Source organism: Podarcis cretensis (assembly GCF_951804945.1).
Source record: "Podarcis cretensis genome assembly, chromosome: 15".
In the NCBI taxonomy this organism is placed as follows: Eukaryota; Metazoa; Chordata; class Lepidosauria; order Squamata; family Lacertidae; genus Podarcis; species Podarcis cretensis.
Genome location: NC_137185.1, coordinates 17482103 through 17496099, shown reverse-complemented (window position 1 = coordinate 17496099; position 13997 = coordinate 17482103). Strand labels below are relative to the sequence as shown.

Here is a 13997-nt window from a genome sequence, read left to right as displayed (position 1 = left end):
ACTCAGATTTTGGAAACCCTAGTTTAGTGTATTCTGTAATAAGAATTTTGTTTTTGTTTCACAATCTTCATAATGGAGAGTGAAAGCATCTGCCTCAGCCTCTTTCCCTGTAGTAATGTTTGATTGCAGTGGAGAGGCAGTGGTGGTCGAGAATTGCACAGGCATATTTCAAGGCCTTTTTCACAGTGTAACTTCTGCCACCATGAAGGAATTGATTCCATCATAATACATTTTTGTTAAATGCTTTAGAAAAACAGTCTTACAATATTTATAATATTAATTACTTTCATCAGAGGCTGTAGCGATAGCGGACGACCATAATCTTGTCCTAGACTTTGGTCCAGGATCCTGTCAGCAAGACTGATCCTGACCTCCATCAACTTCTGGAGGCCATTTTAACTCTATCCACTTGTAAATTGCCTAAATTCAGATGAAGCCCTTCCTTTTGCCTGTGCAATTTGAAATTAAACCACATGGGCAAAAAGACCACAGCCAATCTTTTGCAAGGGTAGAAATCACAAAGAGGAAGTATCACAGGAGACAGATTGGCAATGTGCTCGTGTTTTCAGCAGAACTATGGAGTAGGAGAGCCCTTTTCTTTTGCCACTATTGGTAATTATAACAGAGCTGCAACAGGGTGGATCTGTGTTGTGGTATTGAGGTTAAAGTGTGTGCATGCATGCACACTCCCTTTCAGTGGCTGGCCTCATCAGTGATAGGGAATATGAAGCAGCTCTTCATCAAACTGAACATGTCAGTATGGATTTTCTTGAAATCTCTCAGTTGTGGTGAAAGAAGGGAAGACATGGGCTTTTTCTCTATGCCATGTAGCTCAATTGCATTATGGGGGTGGGGAGCTTTTAATCAGGTGTGAGGGACCTTTAATCCTCCAGATGTTGTTTAACTATGATGCCCACCATATCTGGTAATTGATCATGGCTTCAGGGGCTGATGGGTGTTTTAGTTCAGCAATATCTGAGGGGCAAAGTGTTCCCCACACCTGGCCTCAACCTTCAGCCTATATCACTTCCTTCCTTGGTGTCAATAGATAACAACACTGCTGCCTATCAGTTATTCAGTCAAATGTGAAAAATCATTTTTGTAAGTTACTTTTTTAAAAGGAAGTGTCCAGGAGGTAACTTATAGTACTTCCACACAACAATTTAAACATTGTGGTTTTCCTTATTTTTGGCAACCATAGATCCTAGATCTGTGACTAGGATCACAATTGTTGGATTGGTGTGTGGTTGCCACACTTTGACTCCATAGCATTGGGCATGCACAAATATATTTGTGTGCCAAAGTGGATATACTCCACCACAACTCTGGTTGGGTGCATTAGTTAGGGTTGTAGCTGTACTTTTAAAACATGTATTAAAGTTTGGTTCCCCATATTATTCTTAATGAAATTTTGCCAGAAGCTCCATGGAAATCATGAATGCCCTGGCAGGCCTTACATAACTACCCACCATGTCATGGAGGGCACTCATTCTCTGTAACATACTCTTAGATCCTTTTGGCCATGGGAATTGATGCATCTGAATCCATCTGTTGTGGGTGCACTTCTTACATCTAAGCAATAAAAAGGCCTTGGACATTTCCCCCGTAAAGGAAAGTCCTGGCAGATGTTGATCAGAGTCAGATTGATGACTTGGTGGCATGTACTGTAGTTAGAGGTAGATAGTAAGTTCTGACCAAGGGTCTCATTTCTGTTATACATGCATATATGTAGAAATAATTCAAATCAATTTTATTATGGAGCTTATAATAAGCAGCAGAGATTTGAAGCTATTCTATGCTATTACTATCTTGCAAATCATGTTGCTATTGACCAGCATGTTAAAATTTATTTTTTTGTCCTTTCTTGCCTCATCCCACCCCCCCAAACCACATGCAGATTTGGAGATGGATAGTGTAAAGCCAGGTTCAGCATGTGTTTCAGAGCCTCTGAACTATTCCCAGCTGAGCTCAGGTAGAGCATGTTGCAGTCAACTGTAGACTCTTAAGTGTACTAACCCTGAGTCTAACATTGTGTGTTCTAGCAATAATACCTATTAATGGATATAGATTTGGTGTTAGAAGATAGACTATAGTTCTAGTTATGTCTGGACACTTGTTATCTAAAAGTTGGGGAAAGAGCCTAACATCCAGGTGATGGTGTAATGTTTCTCTTGGCAGGTGCCATGGAAATCAGGCAGTTCACTAGTCATTTTCCGTTCGCCCCACTCCCACCCAAATGGATTCATAGGCTCTATGAATCCTGCAAATTTGGGTGTCTCTGTGTGTTTGTGAACCTTGAATTATACTTAGCCGCTGTTTCCTTGAGGTGTGGTTATAAATAAGTGTGTGTGTGTGTGTGTGTGTGTGTGTAAAATGTGGTGTAGATACACACAAATGTGTATGAACACATACCAAAGCAGATATGTTGCCTGCCACTGGAAACTTTGTCTCAGGATTGAGGAGAAGACAGAGGGAGGGGGAAAAAGAGAGAAGAAATATTGTTAAAACTCTGTAGTTTAGCAGCAGCTCAAATGACCATATTATGTACACAGCTGCAAAGCTATAAGTAGAAACTGCTGTTGCTATAGTTGTCTTGACTACATTGCAAGAATCTCCAAAGATGTATTGGAATAAAATTATGCAAAACACAGTTATGTGACTAATCTTTGCTATATTAAAATAGCTTTTTAGAGCCATTCATTTAGACACTTTTTAGTGCAGCTCATACTGTTTGTTTATAATTTGGGAAGCTATAGGGTAGCTGTAGACATATGAAGCCTTGTATTTATTTTGATATATTCTGCTTGTAAGATAACAGCCATTAATCTGAGTCCTATTTAAGGGCTGAAGTGAAATTAGAAGTTACCTTCTAACTGCCAGAATCAATTTCTCTGATTTGACATTAAAGATGTCCTTGTTGGGATCTACGCAGCCCCTTCTCTCCACTTTGCTTTGGACCAAAGCAACATATCAGGCTATTGTGCAGGAACCCCACAGTGGTATCCAACAAGTTCCCTCAGTACAAGCTGCTCACCCCAAAGAGCAGAAGTAAGCTCTGGCCACATGATGCTCTGTGGAAAGGAGTGGGAGATGTTGGCCTAAAACAGCAGCGAGCAAGAGAGATGAAGCATTTAACGCAGCCTTCCCCAAGCTAGTGCCCTCCAGATGTTTTGGATTACAACTCCCATCAGCTCTATGTGCTAGCTGGGGCTGATGGTAGTTGTAGTTTAAAAGATCTGAACACTAGGTTGCAGAGGGTGATTTTAACTCATCACAACTAACAGTAAAATTCTTTTTTTACCAGGACAACCTTTTACCCAAGTAAGTAAAACAGACAGTTGGTGGCTGAGAGAGTAAATGAGGGCTATTATAATTTATTAGTATTTTCATTAATAAATCACTTCTTGATTTGTAAAGTGCTTTACAATTTGGTTACAATTTCGGTCTGGTTCATCATTGTTGCAAAGCTCTGGCAAGGTCAGTAGATGGAGAACTGAAGTTGAGAGAGGGTGATTTAGTCAATACAGACACCCTTGATGAGCATGGATCTGGACCTGGTTCCCAGTACCATGTTTTAAAATAATGCTGAGCTATACTGAGGTCCAGCACCGAGAGCCTTCTGCGGTTCCCTCACTGTGAGAAATGAGGTTACAGGGAACCAGGCAGAGGGCCTTCTCAGTAGTGGCGCCCGCCCTGTGGAACACCCTCCCATTTGATGTCAAGGAAATAAACAGCTACCTGACTTTCAGAAAACATCTGAAGGCAGCCCTGTTTTGGGAAGTTTTTAACGTTTGATGTATTTGTTGTGTTTTTAATATTCTATTGGGAGCCGTCCAGAGTAGCTGGGGAAACCCAGCCAGATGGGTGGGGTATAACTAATAATAATAAATCCTCCTCCTCCTCCTCCTCCTTCTTCACTCTGTTATCTTACAGACACTTTTGAGCATTATCCTGTGTGTTTAGTCATTACACCACAATGTGTGTGATCTGTAAAATTGAAGCTGATTTTTTTAAACAAAGCAAAAATATACTCACAGCTCAACTTTTCACACACAACCTTTATTTACTGGTAGACATATTTCTTTAAGCAATTAAATTGTCACACCTTGCAGGCGTTCATTTAGGCCTCTTTTCTCCTGTATTGCTTGAAGTGCTGATATCATCCTCTTCTTTTCACATTTGCTCATTAATTACTTTAACAGCAGTGCTTTGAAGATATAGTCTAAGGTATTTAGCAAGTAACAGACGCCAGGCTTCATTACCTTCATTATTGGCACAACTAAGAGAGTCTGTGTATATAACAGGATTTCTGCCCTTGGTGCTGAACTCTGGAGTCAGTGTTGAACTTCAGGATGTTAACTGTGATGTCACAACAATAATCCTTTTCCAACTAGTCACCCCAGGTGAGCAAGTAGTTAATTGTTTAGCCCTAAACTATCACAGAAGTCATATAATCCCAGTCTCCACGCAAATCCATTCTGCAATCCCCACAATTTGCCAAAAGATTGTTTTAACCCTGAAAAGGAGAGCCAGTGTGGTGATAGAGAACTGCACATAGACAAAACTGGGCAAAACTGTGTTGACGTCCCTGTTCAGTCCCAGCGCTTATTGGCTAATTGTGAGTGAGCCACTGCCTTTCAAAATAACTTCTCGCACAGGGATGCTGTGAGAGGCTCATCATAAGAAAAACCATGGCTTATGAATTGTCCCAGAAAACTAAGTTGTAATGAAACATTGTAAATATTTAAGTTTCTAAACTGTAATTCTTCTGATCCCCTTCAGTCTCAGATCTATTTAAGGCATGGAGGGGGTAAGAAGGAAGGTTTTCAATGTTTGAATTAATTACACAAATGGTCAGCATGTTTCCAAGCTGTCAACATAAAATGGTGCCAAATCAAATTAAGCATGGTACACAGTCAATTTGTATTCACCATACATTCATATAAATGAACATGACAGTAACAAATGAGGTTCTGAATGCAAAAACCTACAGTCCCATAATGTAAAAAGGCAGAGAGTGTGTGTATAATGGTGGACCAAGGCTGGATTAAAATGAGGCACACTGAAATATATGTTTCTCAGATGCACAGAAGAGCACCATTCTGCAAATAATGTGCACAAATAATCACTGTTTATAGCAATATATTTTTCACATTTACAGATCTGAACTTTTTCTCATTTGGTGGGCAATCTTAAATGGGGTGGTAGTAGAAGTAAAATAGTAGATTGAAACCAATTGGGCAAGGGGATTAATTACACAAATTTCAAGCTGGTGTTGAAGGAACAAAATGGCTTTGAATTCTGAGGTCCAAGGTTGGCTCTGCCCTGCCTGCACACACACACACACACACACACAAACACTCCAGTCTCGTCTCCTTTCAGGGTTCCTGCTGAACCACAGAGTTGAAAATTGGCTAACGGGGAAAGCTTTAGTAGTCTATCCTTCAGTCATTCAATGCTACAAGTGTCATATGCTTCCCTTTAAACCAAGGGTCAGCAAACTTTTTCAGCAGGGGGCCGGTCCACTGTCCCACAGACCTTGGGGGGTGTGGGGTGCAGACTATTTTGGGGAGGGGGGAATGTCCCACAAATAACCCAGAGATGCATTTTAAATAAAAGCACATATTCTACTCATGTAAAAATACCAGGCAGGCCCTACAAATAACCCAGAGATGCATTTTAAATAAAAGCACATACAGTGGTACCTCGGGTTAAGTACTTAATTCGTTCCGGAGGTCTGTCCTTAACCTGAAACTGTTCTTAACCTGAAGCACCATTTTAGCTAATGGGGCCTCCTGCTGCTGCCGCACTGCCGGAGCACGATTTCTGTTCTTATCCTGAAGCACTATTTCTGGGTTAGCAGAGTCTGTAACCTGAAGCGTATGTAACCTGAAGTGTATGTAACCCAAAGTACCACTGTATTCTACTCATGTTAAAACACCAGGCAGGCCCCACAAATAACCCAGAGATGCATTTTAAACAAAAGGACACATTCTACTCATGTAAAAACACGCTGATTCCAGGACCTTCCACAGGCTGGATTTAGAAGGCCTAGATTTGTGCCGGATCCGGCCCCCGAGCCTTAGTTTGCCTACCCATGCTTTAAACAAAACACTGAGAAATAGAATTACGTGTCTGGAAGCGGTTGGAGAATGGATGGCGGCTAACAGATTGATGTTGAATCCTGGCAAGACAGAAGTACTGTTTTGGGGGGACAGGAGGCGGGCAGGTGTGGAGGATTCCCTGGTCCTGAATGGGGTAACTGTGCCTCTGAAGGACCAGGTGTGCAGCCTGGGAGTCATTTTGAACTCACAGCTGTCCATGAAGGCGCAGGTCAATTCTGTGTCCAGGGCAGCTGTCTACCAGCTCCATCTGGTACGCAGGCTGAGACCCTACCTGCCCGCAGACTGTCTTGCCAGAGTGGTGCATGCTCTGGTTATCTCCCGCTTGGACTACTGCCATGCACTCTACATGGGGCTACCTTTGAAGGTGACCCAGAAACTACAACTAATCCAGAATGCGGCAGCTAGACCTGGGAGTGGCTGCCAAGACCACATAACACTGGTCCTGAAAGACCTATATTGGCTCCCAGTATGTTCCCGGGCACAATTCAAAGTGTTGGTGCTGACCTTTAAAGCCCTAAATGGTCTCGGCCCAGTGTACCTGAAGGAGTGTCTCCACCCCCATTGTTCTGAGTTCTAGCGCCGAGGGCCTTCTGGCGGTTCCCTCACTGCGAGAAGTGACATTACAGGGAACCAGGCAGAGGGCCTTCTCGGTAGTGGCGCCCACGCTCTGGAATGCCCTCCCACCAGATGGCAAAGAAATAAATATCTGACTTTTAGAAGGCACCTGATGGCAGCCCTGTTAGGAAAGCTTTTAATATTTGATGAATTATGGTATTTTAATATTTTGCTGGAAGCAGCCTAGAGTGACTGGGGAAACCCAGCAAGATGCGTGGGGTATAAATTACTATTATTACATGTAGCCTTTAGTTTGGCTTTGAGCTTCACAGCTGAGGAGGGATTTGAACCCAGGTCTCACTGTCTCAACCTTTGCTAACCTGATGTGCTGATTGGACTTGTACTCCAAAACATCTATAGTGCACCAGGTTGACAAAGACTATTCTATCTAGGCTGCAGACTTGCAAGTGGCATGCTACCTAACTTTTTAAGAAATGCCTACATAACCTGAGGGGGACGCAGGTGGCGCTGTGGGTTAAAGCCTCAGCGCCTAGGACTTGAAAGGTCGGCGGTTCGAATCCCTGCGGCGGGGTGCGGTCCCGCTGCTCGGTCCCAGGGCCTGCCAACCTAGCAGTTCGAAAGCACCTACGGGTGCAAGTAGATAAATAGGGACCGCTTACCAGCGGGAAGGTAAACGGCGTTTCCGTGTGCGGCTCTGGCTCGCCAGAGCAGCGATGTCACGCTGGCCACGTGACCCGGAAGTGTCTCCGGACAGCGCTGGCCCCTGGCCTCTTAAGTGAGATGGGCGCACAACCCCAGTGTCTGTCAAGACTGGCCCGTACGGGCAGGGGTACCTTTACCTTTTTTACATAACCTGAGGCGAAAACAGCATTGCCTATGACTGGGTTATTTATATAAATGGTCATTAGAAGCTGGTATAATTAGGGAGTTTAAGCAAAACAGATCGTTCTTGTTAAATAAATCCAAATTGTTATTCCACACAATAGTAGATATATTTCACACTTAATGAATTGAAGTTCATATTCTTCTTTAATAACATCACTTTTAATCATCTGCAAATTTTTGCATAGCTTAACAGCTATGCTGTTCTGTGTATGTGTCTGTTTTAGCAAGAGTTAACTGCCAAGCAGTATTGATGTTTACAGTGAACATGTCCAAACAGCTGGACTGCTATTTCATGGGACTCCAGGAAATTCCAGATGTCCTTTGTCTTGGGCAGAAAGGCTGTGCTAGGGTTGTTTAAAACCATTTGGAATTGATCTAGTTATATATACTAGATCTATTTATTGGCACCCCCCAAAACAAGTTAGCGCTACTTAAATCAATTAACCTTGATCAATTTTCCAAGTAGCTTAAACAGAGCGGTATTAAGATATGAAAATCATTTGTGGATTAAAAAAAATCCTTTTAATGCTCATCATGAGAGAGAGAGAGAGAGAGAGAGATAGAGAGAGAATGAATGTCACATCTGTGCCAGTTATACTGAAACGAGGGGGATGTCCAGAATCCTGAGAAACTTGCATTTGAAAGTAACAAAGCAATTCCGTCTGTTTTGTTGCACTCCCTCCCCCACAAAGCTATATGGACAGAAATTATTTCACTCCAACTCCCTAGTGTGGTCGATGCATTTGAGCTGCCATATGTGGTTGAGTCATCCTCTTTAATTGTCTCCTCCCCCTTCCTGTTGATTCATTTGGTTTATTGCTGGACTAGGAATGTTGTCCAGTTCACAGGTTATTACTCCACATTGAACTTCCAAGGAAGAAAAAGATGTGTAACAGTACGAGAGATCCTCAGCTTCTCCGGGTCTGAGAATCACCTGAGCAGAGGAATGGCTCTGTGGGGTGGAGCTAGACTTGTGTAGCTTGTTTCACAAGGGTGAGATCTTTGGGAGGAGCTTCCTCCTCGATTGCAGGCAGAGCCGGAGAGAGTCACAGGGAGGTGCTGAGCTCACCTCTAGATGCATTGGTAGCCAGGAGGGGCAGCCAGAGACTCTGAACTGGAGGAGGAAAGGAAAGCTGAGCTGAAGAAGAATATCGCTCCTTCTGAGTGTTTTCAGTGAAGAAATTCCTCCATACCGACTGACCTTTCAGTCTGCCTGCTATAATCCTCTGAGGCTGGAATGCTGTGCTGAGCTGATTAGAGAATTCCACTGCACAGCGATAGACTAGCCTTGCCAGGTAGTGGGGCTGGTCTTTTCATTCCTGGCCTGCAACAGTGGAGGAAAAAGGTAAGGCTGTACCTCTGGTTTGCCTTGTTTCTTCTGTTTTCATGAATATGGGGATATATCTGTAAATTTTCTTAGTGTCTTTAGCCAACATGGATGTAGTGCAATGTTTGAGGCATTTGTTTTAACACCGGCACAGATTTGAAGTATCCCTCTCCTATGATAAACAGTTACAGGATACTTGGGGAGAGGTTATTTCCTAATTTGCTCCAGGGGTACAATCAAGTGTGCCAACCTGATCTGGACTTCAAGAACTACGGAAGAATGAAGTAGTTTGTTTTATGGGCAGCAGCTGTTTCAACATACTGATCCAAATCTCTCCCCCCCCCCCCCCCGTTACATGGGTGGGTGGGAGTAAAAACCTGTTACTCAAGACTAGTGAATGACGCTTTGTCTTGTGGGACCATAAATGTTGTATCTAGACAAACTAGTTTTCTTGTTGTTTGACAAGCAGTCAGGGTTGTTGGATCTGTGCCCTGGAGCCGTTTGCCTGACTCTGAGGCTTTTTCTGTGACTCGATAAAACCTTTTTAAGAAGTTCTTTTTCCTGACCTGTATTAATTATAGAGATTGTGATAATTGTTCTCCTTTCAAAAATGTCTGGCCTTGGGTCTGTGTTAAGCATGTGCTCTTCTTAATTCTGTAGCCGTAAAACAAAGCTTTCTTAGAGTAGACATGAGCTCATAGCAAACCACTAGAGAAGCAATGGATACCGGAAACTGCTTTAGCAGGCATACAAAGTGTGTTTAAAGGCTTAGGGTAAAAACCCACAAAAAGGAAAACTTTACCACTTCATTCTCCCACGCTTTCCTTGATTTGTCTCCATTACGGGGAATTCAGAAATCTCCGTTCAGGGGCTTCCTTTCTCCAGTTGAGTCAGCATCTTTTATCAGTTGCTGCCTAAACACAGGGGAATGCTTGAATATCAAATCACTATGTTCCAGATCAGTAGCATTTCCCTGTGAAATGTAGATTGAAAGGAGATCAATCATCATTGAATGGAAACATTCCTATAGCCACTTAGTCCAAGGGCTTATATTTCAGCTGATTCAGCAATGAACCCCTCTACACATCACATCCTCTTCTTAGGTAGCAAGAGGGCAAAAACTATCATTTAGCTTTGACATAATTCTGTATTTTGGACCCACCTGTTGGCCCCACCCATGACTGTGGGGCCAACAGGTGGGGGGAAACCATCTTTTTCACCCTGCTGCACTGTCTACAGGCTAGCAAGCCAGTTCACCTCCAAGGCTCTTCCAGCCTCTACTGTTTGAGGGCAAAGCTAATCTCTTTGGTCAGTTGGTGCTTTTTAAACCAATTTATTTGTAATTGTGTCTGGGTCTGATAAAAGTGCCCACACGTGAGTAGAACCTTAAACGTAAATTTATCAGGCCATAGTAAGACCCCTGCCAGGCCTAATTTGGCCTGAGCTCTGGAGGGTTCCCATGCCTGTTTTAGGGAAACCATGAAACTGGTTTGGTTGTCGAAAGTCATAGTTTAGACAAAATTATGCATGAAAACTGAAGTGAGCATTTCCAATCTCATGGCCATGTGGGGATGGGAAGAAGGAGCACATGAACCCCAAGGTTCACGCCTGTAGCACTAAATCATAGTTTAGAACAGTCTTCCCCAGCTTGCTGCCCTCAAGATGTTTAGTCCCAACCCACATGGCCAATGGAGGATTCCAGGTTGCAGAACGCAAGGTTTAGCATGACCTGTGAAACAGTCCTGCAGGGCTGTGTTGCTCTCTATGTCCTTTTTCCATTGTTGTTCCAGATATCCTTTTGTCCCTGCCCTTGCTTTCTGCTTTTGGGAGCCAAGTAAATTACGTGAAGAAAACCTATGTGAAAATGCAGTACATTTTGTCCCATTGGTGGCAAATTCATTTCTTAGGCACACACCTGCTTATGTCTCCATACAAGCAAGAACAGACAATTTTATAATACTGAGGTTGCCATGGAAATATGCCACGCACACACGACCATGTTTTTGTTTAGCATGCTGATCAAATTTAATTAACAGCAGAGGAACCGGTACACCTTCAGTCTCCAATTGCAGTTTCTCAAGATCAAACCCCACTCCCAAGCCATTTTGTAGGAAGCCCTGTGCAGAACAGATCCCCGCTGGCAGATCTTTCCTGCCCAGTGTGTGCAGACTTTGGATTCTAACATTTTTCATGGGGATTCTTCTATGGTGTTGGAATTGGTTGTAGGGTGCACAGTAATGATAAAGATGATACAGTGGTACCTCAGGTTACAGATGCTTCAGGTTATAGATGCTTCAGGTTACAGACTCCGCTAACCCAGAAATAGTACCTCGGGTTAAGAACTTTGCTTCAGGATGAGAACAGAAATCATGCAGCAGCGGTGCAGCAGCAGCAGGAGGCCCCATTAGCTAAAGTGGTACCTCAGATTAAGAAAAGTTTCAGGTTAAGAACGGACCTCCAGAACGAATTAAGTTCTTAACCCGAGGTACCACTGTATAGGGAAGTGCTGTTCATCACAGTAATGAACTTCTGGAATTCAGTTTTGCAAGGTTTGGTAATGGCTTTAAACCGAGGAAAGGTTTTAGATGAAGATTTGATAGCTTCAGGGAGGTAGCTATTATTTCAAACAAGTAAATGCAAGCTCCAGATTGAGTGTTGGTATACCTCTAAATGTTGACTGCTGAGGATAAAGAGTTTGGGAGAGCTGTTTCCTACATAACCCAGTTTGTTTGCTCCTTCTAAACCAGGATGGTCTAACCTCTCAGACCAAGTGAACTGCAAAAGTACTTCAACACAAAACCCGCAGGCCACACGCTGAATTAAATTTCCATAGCATAAATTAAAGTGTTTGCAATATAGTTAATATTACTTAATATACTATATATATATGCGCACATAACACAGACATTGAGTCCCTGTCAGGATAAAAAAAGCAGGGTATAGAGGAAGAAGAAGAAGAAGAATTTTAGAACTATGCACATCACCTTGGGCTCCTTGGAGGAAACTGTGATATAAATGCAGTTAATAAATTTCAAATAAAACATATAATTAAAACATAGGGAGAGCACACACACATTCCAAAGGCACTTGGGGGGGAGCACTTGAGTTTAGCTGCAATACACACTGGGAGTTGTAGTTCTAGCACCATGATGAGATTCTTGTGGGGCTGCCAATAGCCGCCAAGGCAAATGTCTTCATTCCCCACACCTTGCGCTGTGGCCGCTGACATGCAGCAGTTTCCAGCTGTGCGTCAAACATACACGGGACTCACCTCTGTTGCCGCAGCCACCACCATGATGCCCAACACCGATGAGAAAGAAAAACTAATGACAAGCACCAAAGCCTCACCATGACCTTGAATTCAAGTCATCATGCTCTTTTTGAGAGTTAGCCCCCGCTCCTCAGACCTTAGCCAATTGCAGCTTGCCTCTGCCTATACGGGGACCATCTTCTCTCTGCACCCATTGGCTGTTAGCCTGGCCCCAACCAATTGAGAGACAGGGTTTCCTCCATGGCACTGCTCCCCCCCCCCAGCCAATGTTACGCTTTTCACTTGGATTCGTAGAAGGAGCATAGAGATAAAATGGGAGAGAATGGCTGTTGCCACTAGTGACACTCCTTTGGTACTTAGCAGGGCCACCAAAAAAGACCACTCTGTTCTAAGCGTGAACAGGTAAGGAAACATCAGAAAAAAGGGATAAAGTGCTGTCTGAATGCAGGCCTCAGATTCAATAGTTTTGTTTCAGATCCCAACCTAATGTGGTGTAGTGGCCAGAATTTTTAGCCTGTGTCCCAGATTCAAGCCCCACCTCAGCCCTGAAGCTCATTGGCCTGTCACTATCTCTCATCCTTGTTTACCTTGCAGGCTGGACATGAGGATAAAGAAAACTGCCCACACCTTCAGCTCTGTGGAAGATGGGATATAAATGTACTAAAGTATAGTCTTAACTCAGATAATTTAAAAATTCGAAATGTTTCATGCAGCTGTGCTTAGTGAATTTGTTTATATTGCTCTCAAATATGATTCTACACTTGATTTGTATTTGAATTTAATTCATTGATAAGAATGATAAACTAATAAATTAATAAGTTTATTTAATAAAAAAAACAAGCTGTCTCACTTTGACAGATGTTTTCTTCCCTCTGCTTATGGCTGATTGTAGAAATGAGCTCAAGAGAGGGTTTTTGTAAAACATTTAAGAGAGAAGTAGAGCCTCTTCTTAAGGATACTTGCCCTTTTACTGTATTACCTCCTGGCAGACTTTGCCTGCCAATCAATATATTGATGGCTCTCTGTTTTAGCTCAGTGCTCATTTGTAATGGAAATGACTTCATTGTTGATCCAAGGCTCCAACCAGCTTTTTCTGAGCAACTGAGACATTGAGTGGCATGCTTGCTAGGGCATGTTTCATTAAATACTGATGCAATCTTCCTGGGATAGCTCAGTCAGTAGAGCATAAGACTCTTTATCTCAGCTTTGTGGGTTCAAGCCCCACGTAGGACAAAAGATTCCTGGATTGCAGGGGGTTGGACTAGAGATGGTTGGATAGTGTTTTCCTGGTCTCTTCCAATTCTACAAGTCTGTGATTCTATTCCCAAAGTACGATTGACAGTAGAACAACACTGCTTTACTGATAGATGAAGCATTCAGCTCTTCTTAATCAGATACTAGAGATCCAGTGCAGATGGAATGTTAGATTATCAAGCTACAAAATAACTCAGTGAGGTGGCTTAATTAAACTTGATTATAACATGTAGCTGAAAACTGCTGCTAAGATAAGAGAGACTAGGACTTGATTACTCCCCTGCATGCGCAGTGGGATGGACATAGAACTCGAGTGAGAATTAGGAAATACCTGTTATGTACTTAAATTCAGTTTACAATCATGCTCCCTGAAACACCTTTCTGTATAACTTCGGTATTTTTGTTTGGCTCTCTTGCATCATCTCAAAATCTGCCCCTTTTAAAGTGCTGTCATATATTAATAGTATCTTGCTTTGAAGTGATTTCGTTTTTATATTTTAAAAAATTGAAAATAGAAATTTCGTGTATTTGACAACATGGCCTTGTTTGCACAACACAG

The 13997-nt window shown here is 42.7% G+C and overlaps 1 protein-coding gene across 8 annotated transcripts in view; it reads left to right on the top strand.

Moving 5' to 3' along the window:
- ARHGAP32 (Rho GTPase activating protein 32) overlaps positions 1-13997 on the top strand; it is a 201818-nt gene that overhangs the window by 148889 nt on the left and 38932 nt on the right. For 5 of the 8 annotated variants that reach the window (XM_079954470.1, XM_079954471.1, XM_079954477.1 and 2 more), the window contains one exon: positions 1898-1972. The exons of the other annotated variants lie outside the window; for them this stretch is intronic. In XM_079954470.1, the coding sequence (XP_079810596.1) occupies positions 1898-1972 (75 nt within the window). The remainder of the gene's footprint in view (positions 1-1897; positions 1973-13997) is intronic. 8 annotated transcript variants of the gene reach the window in all.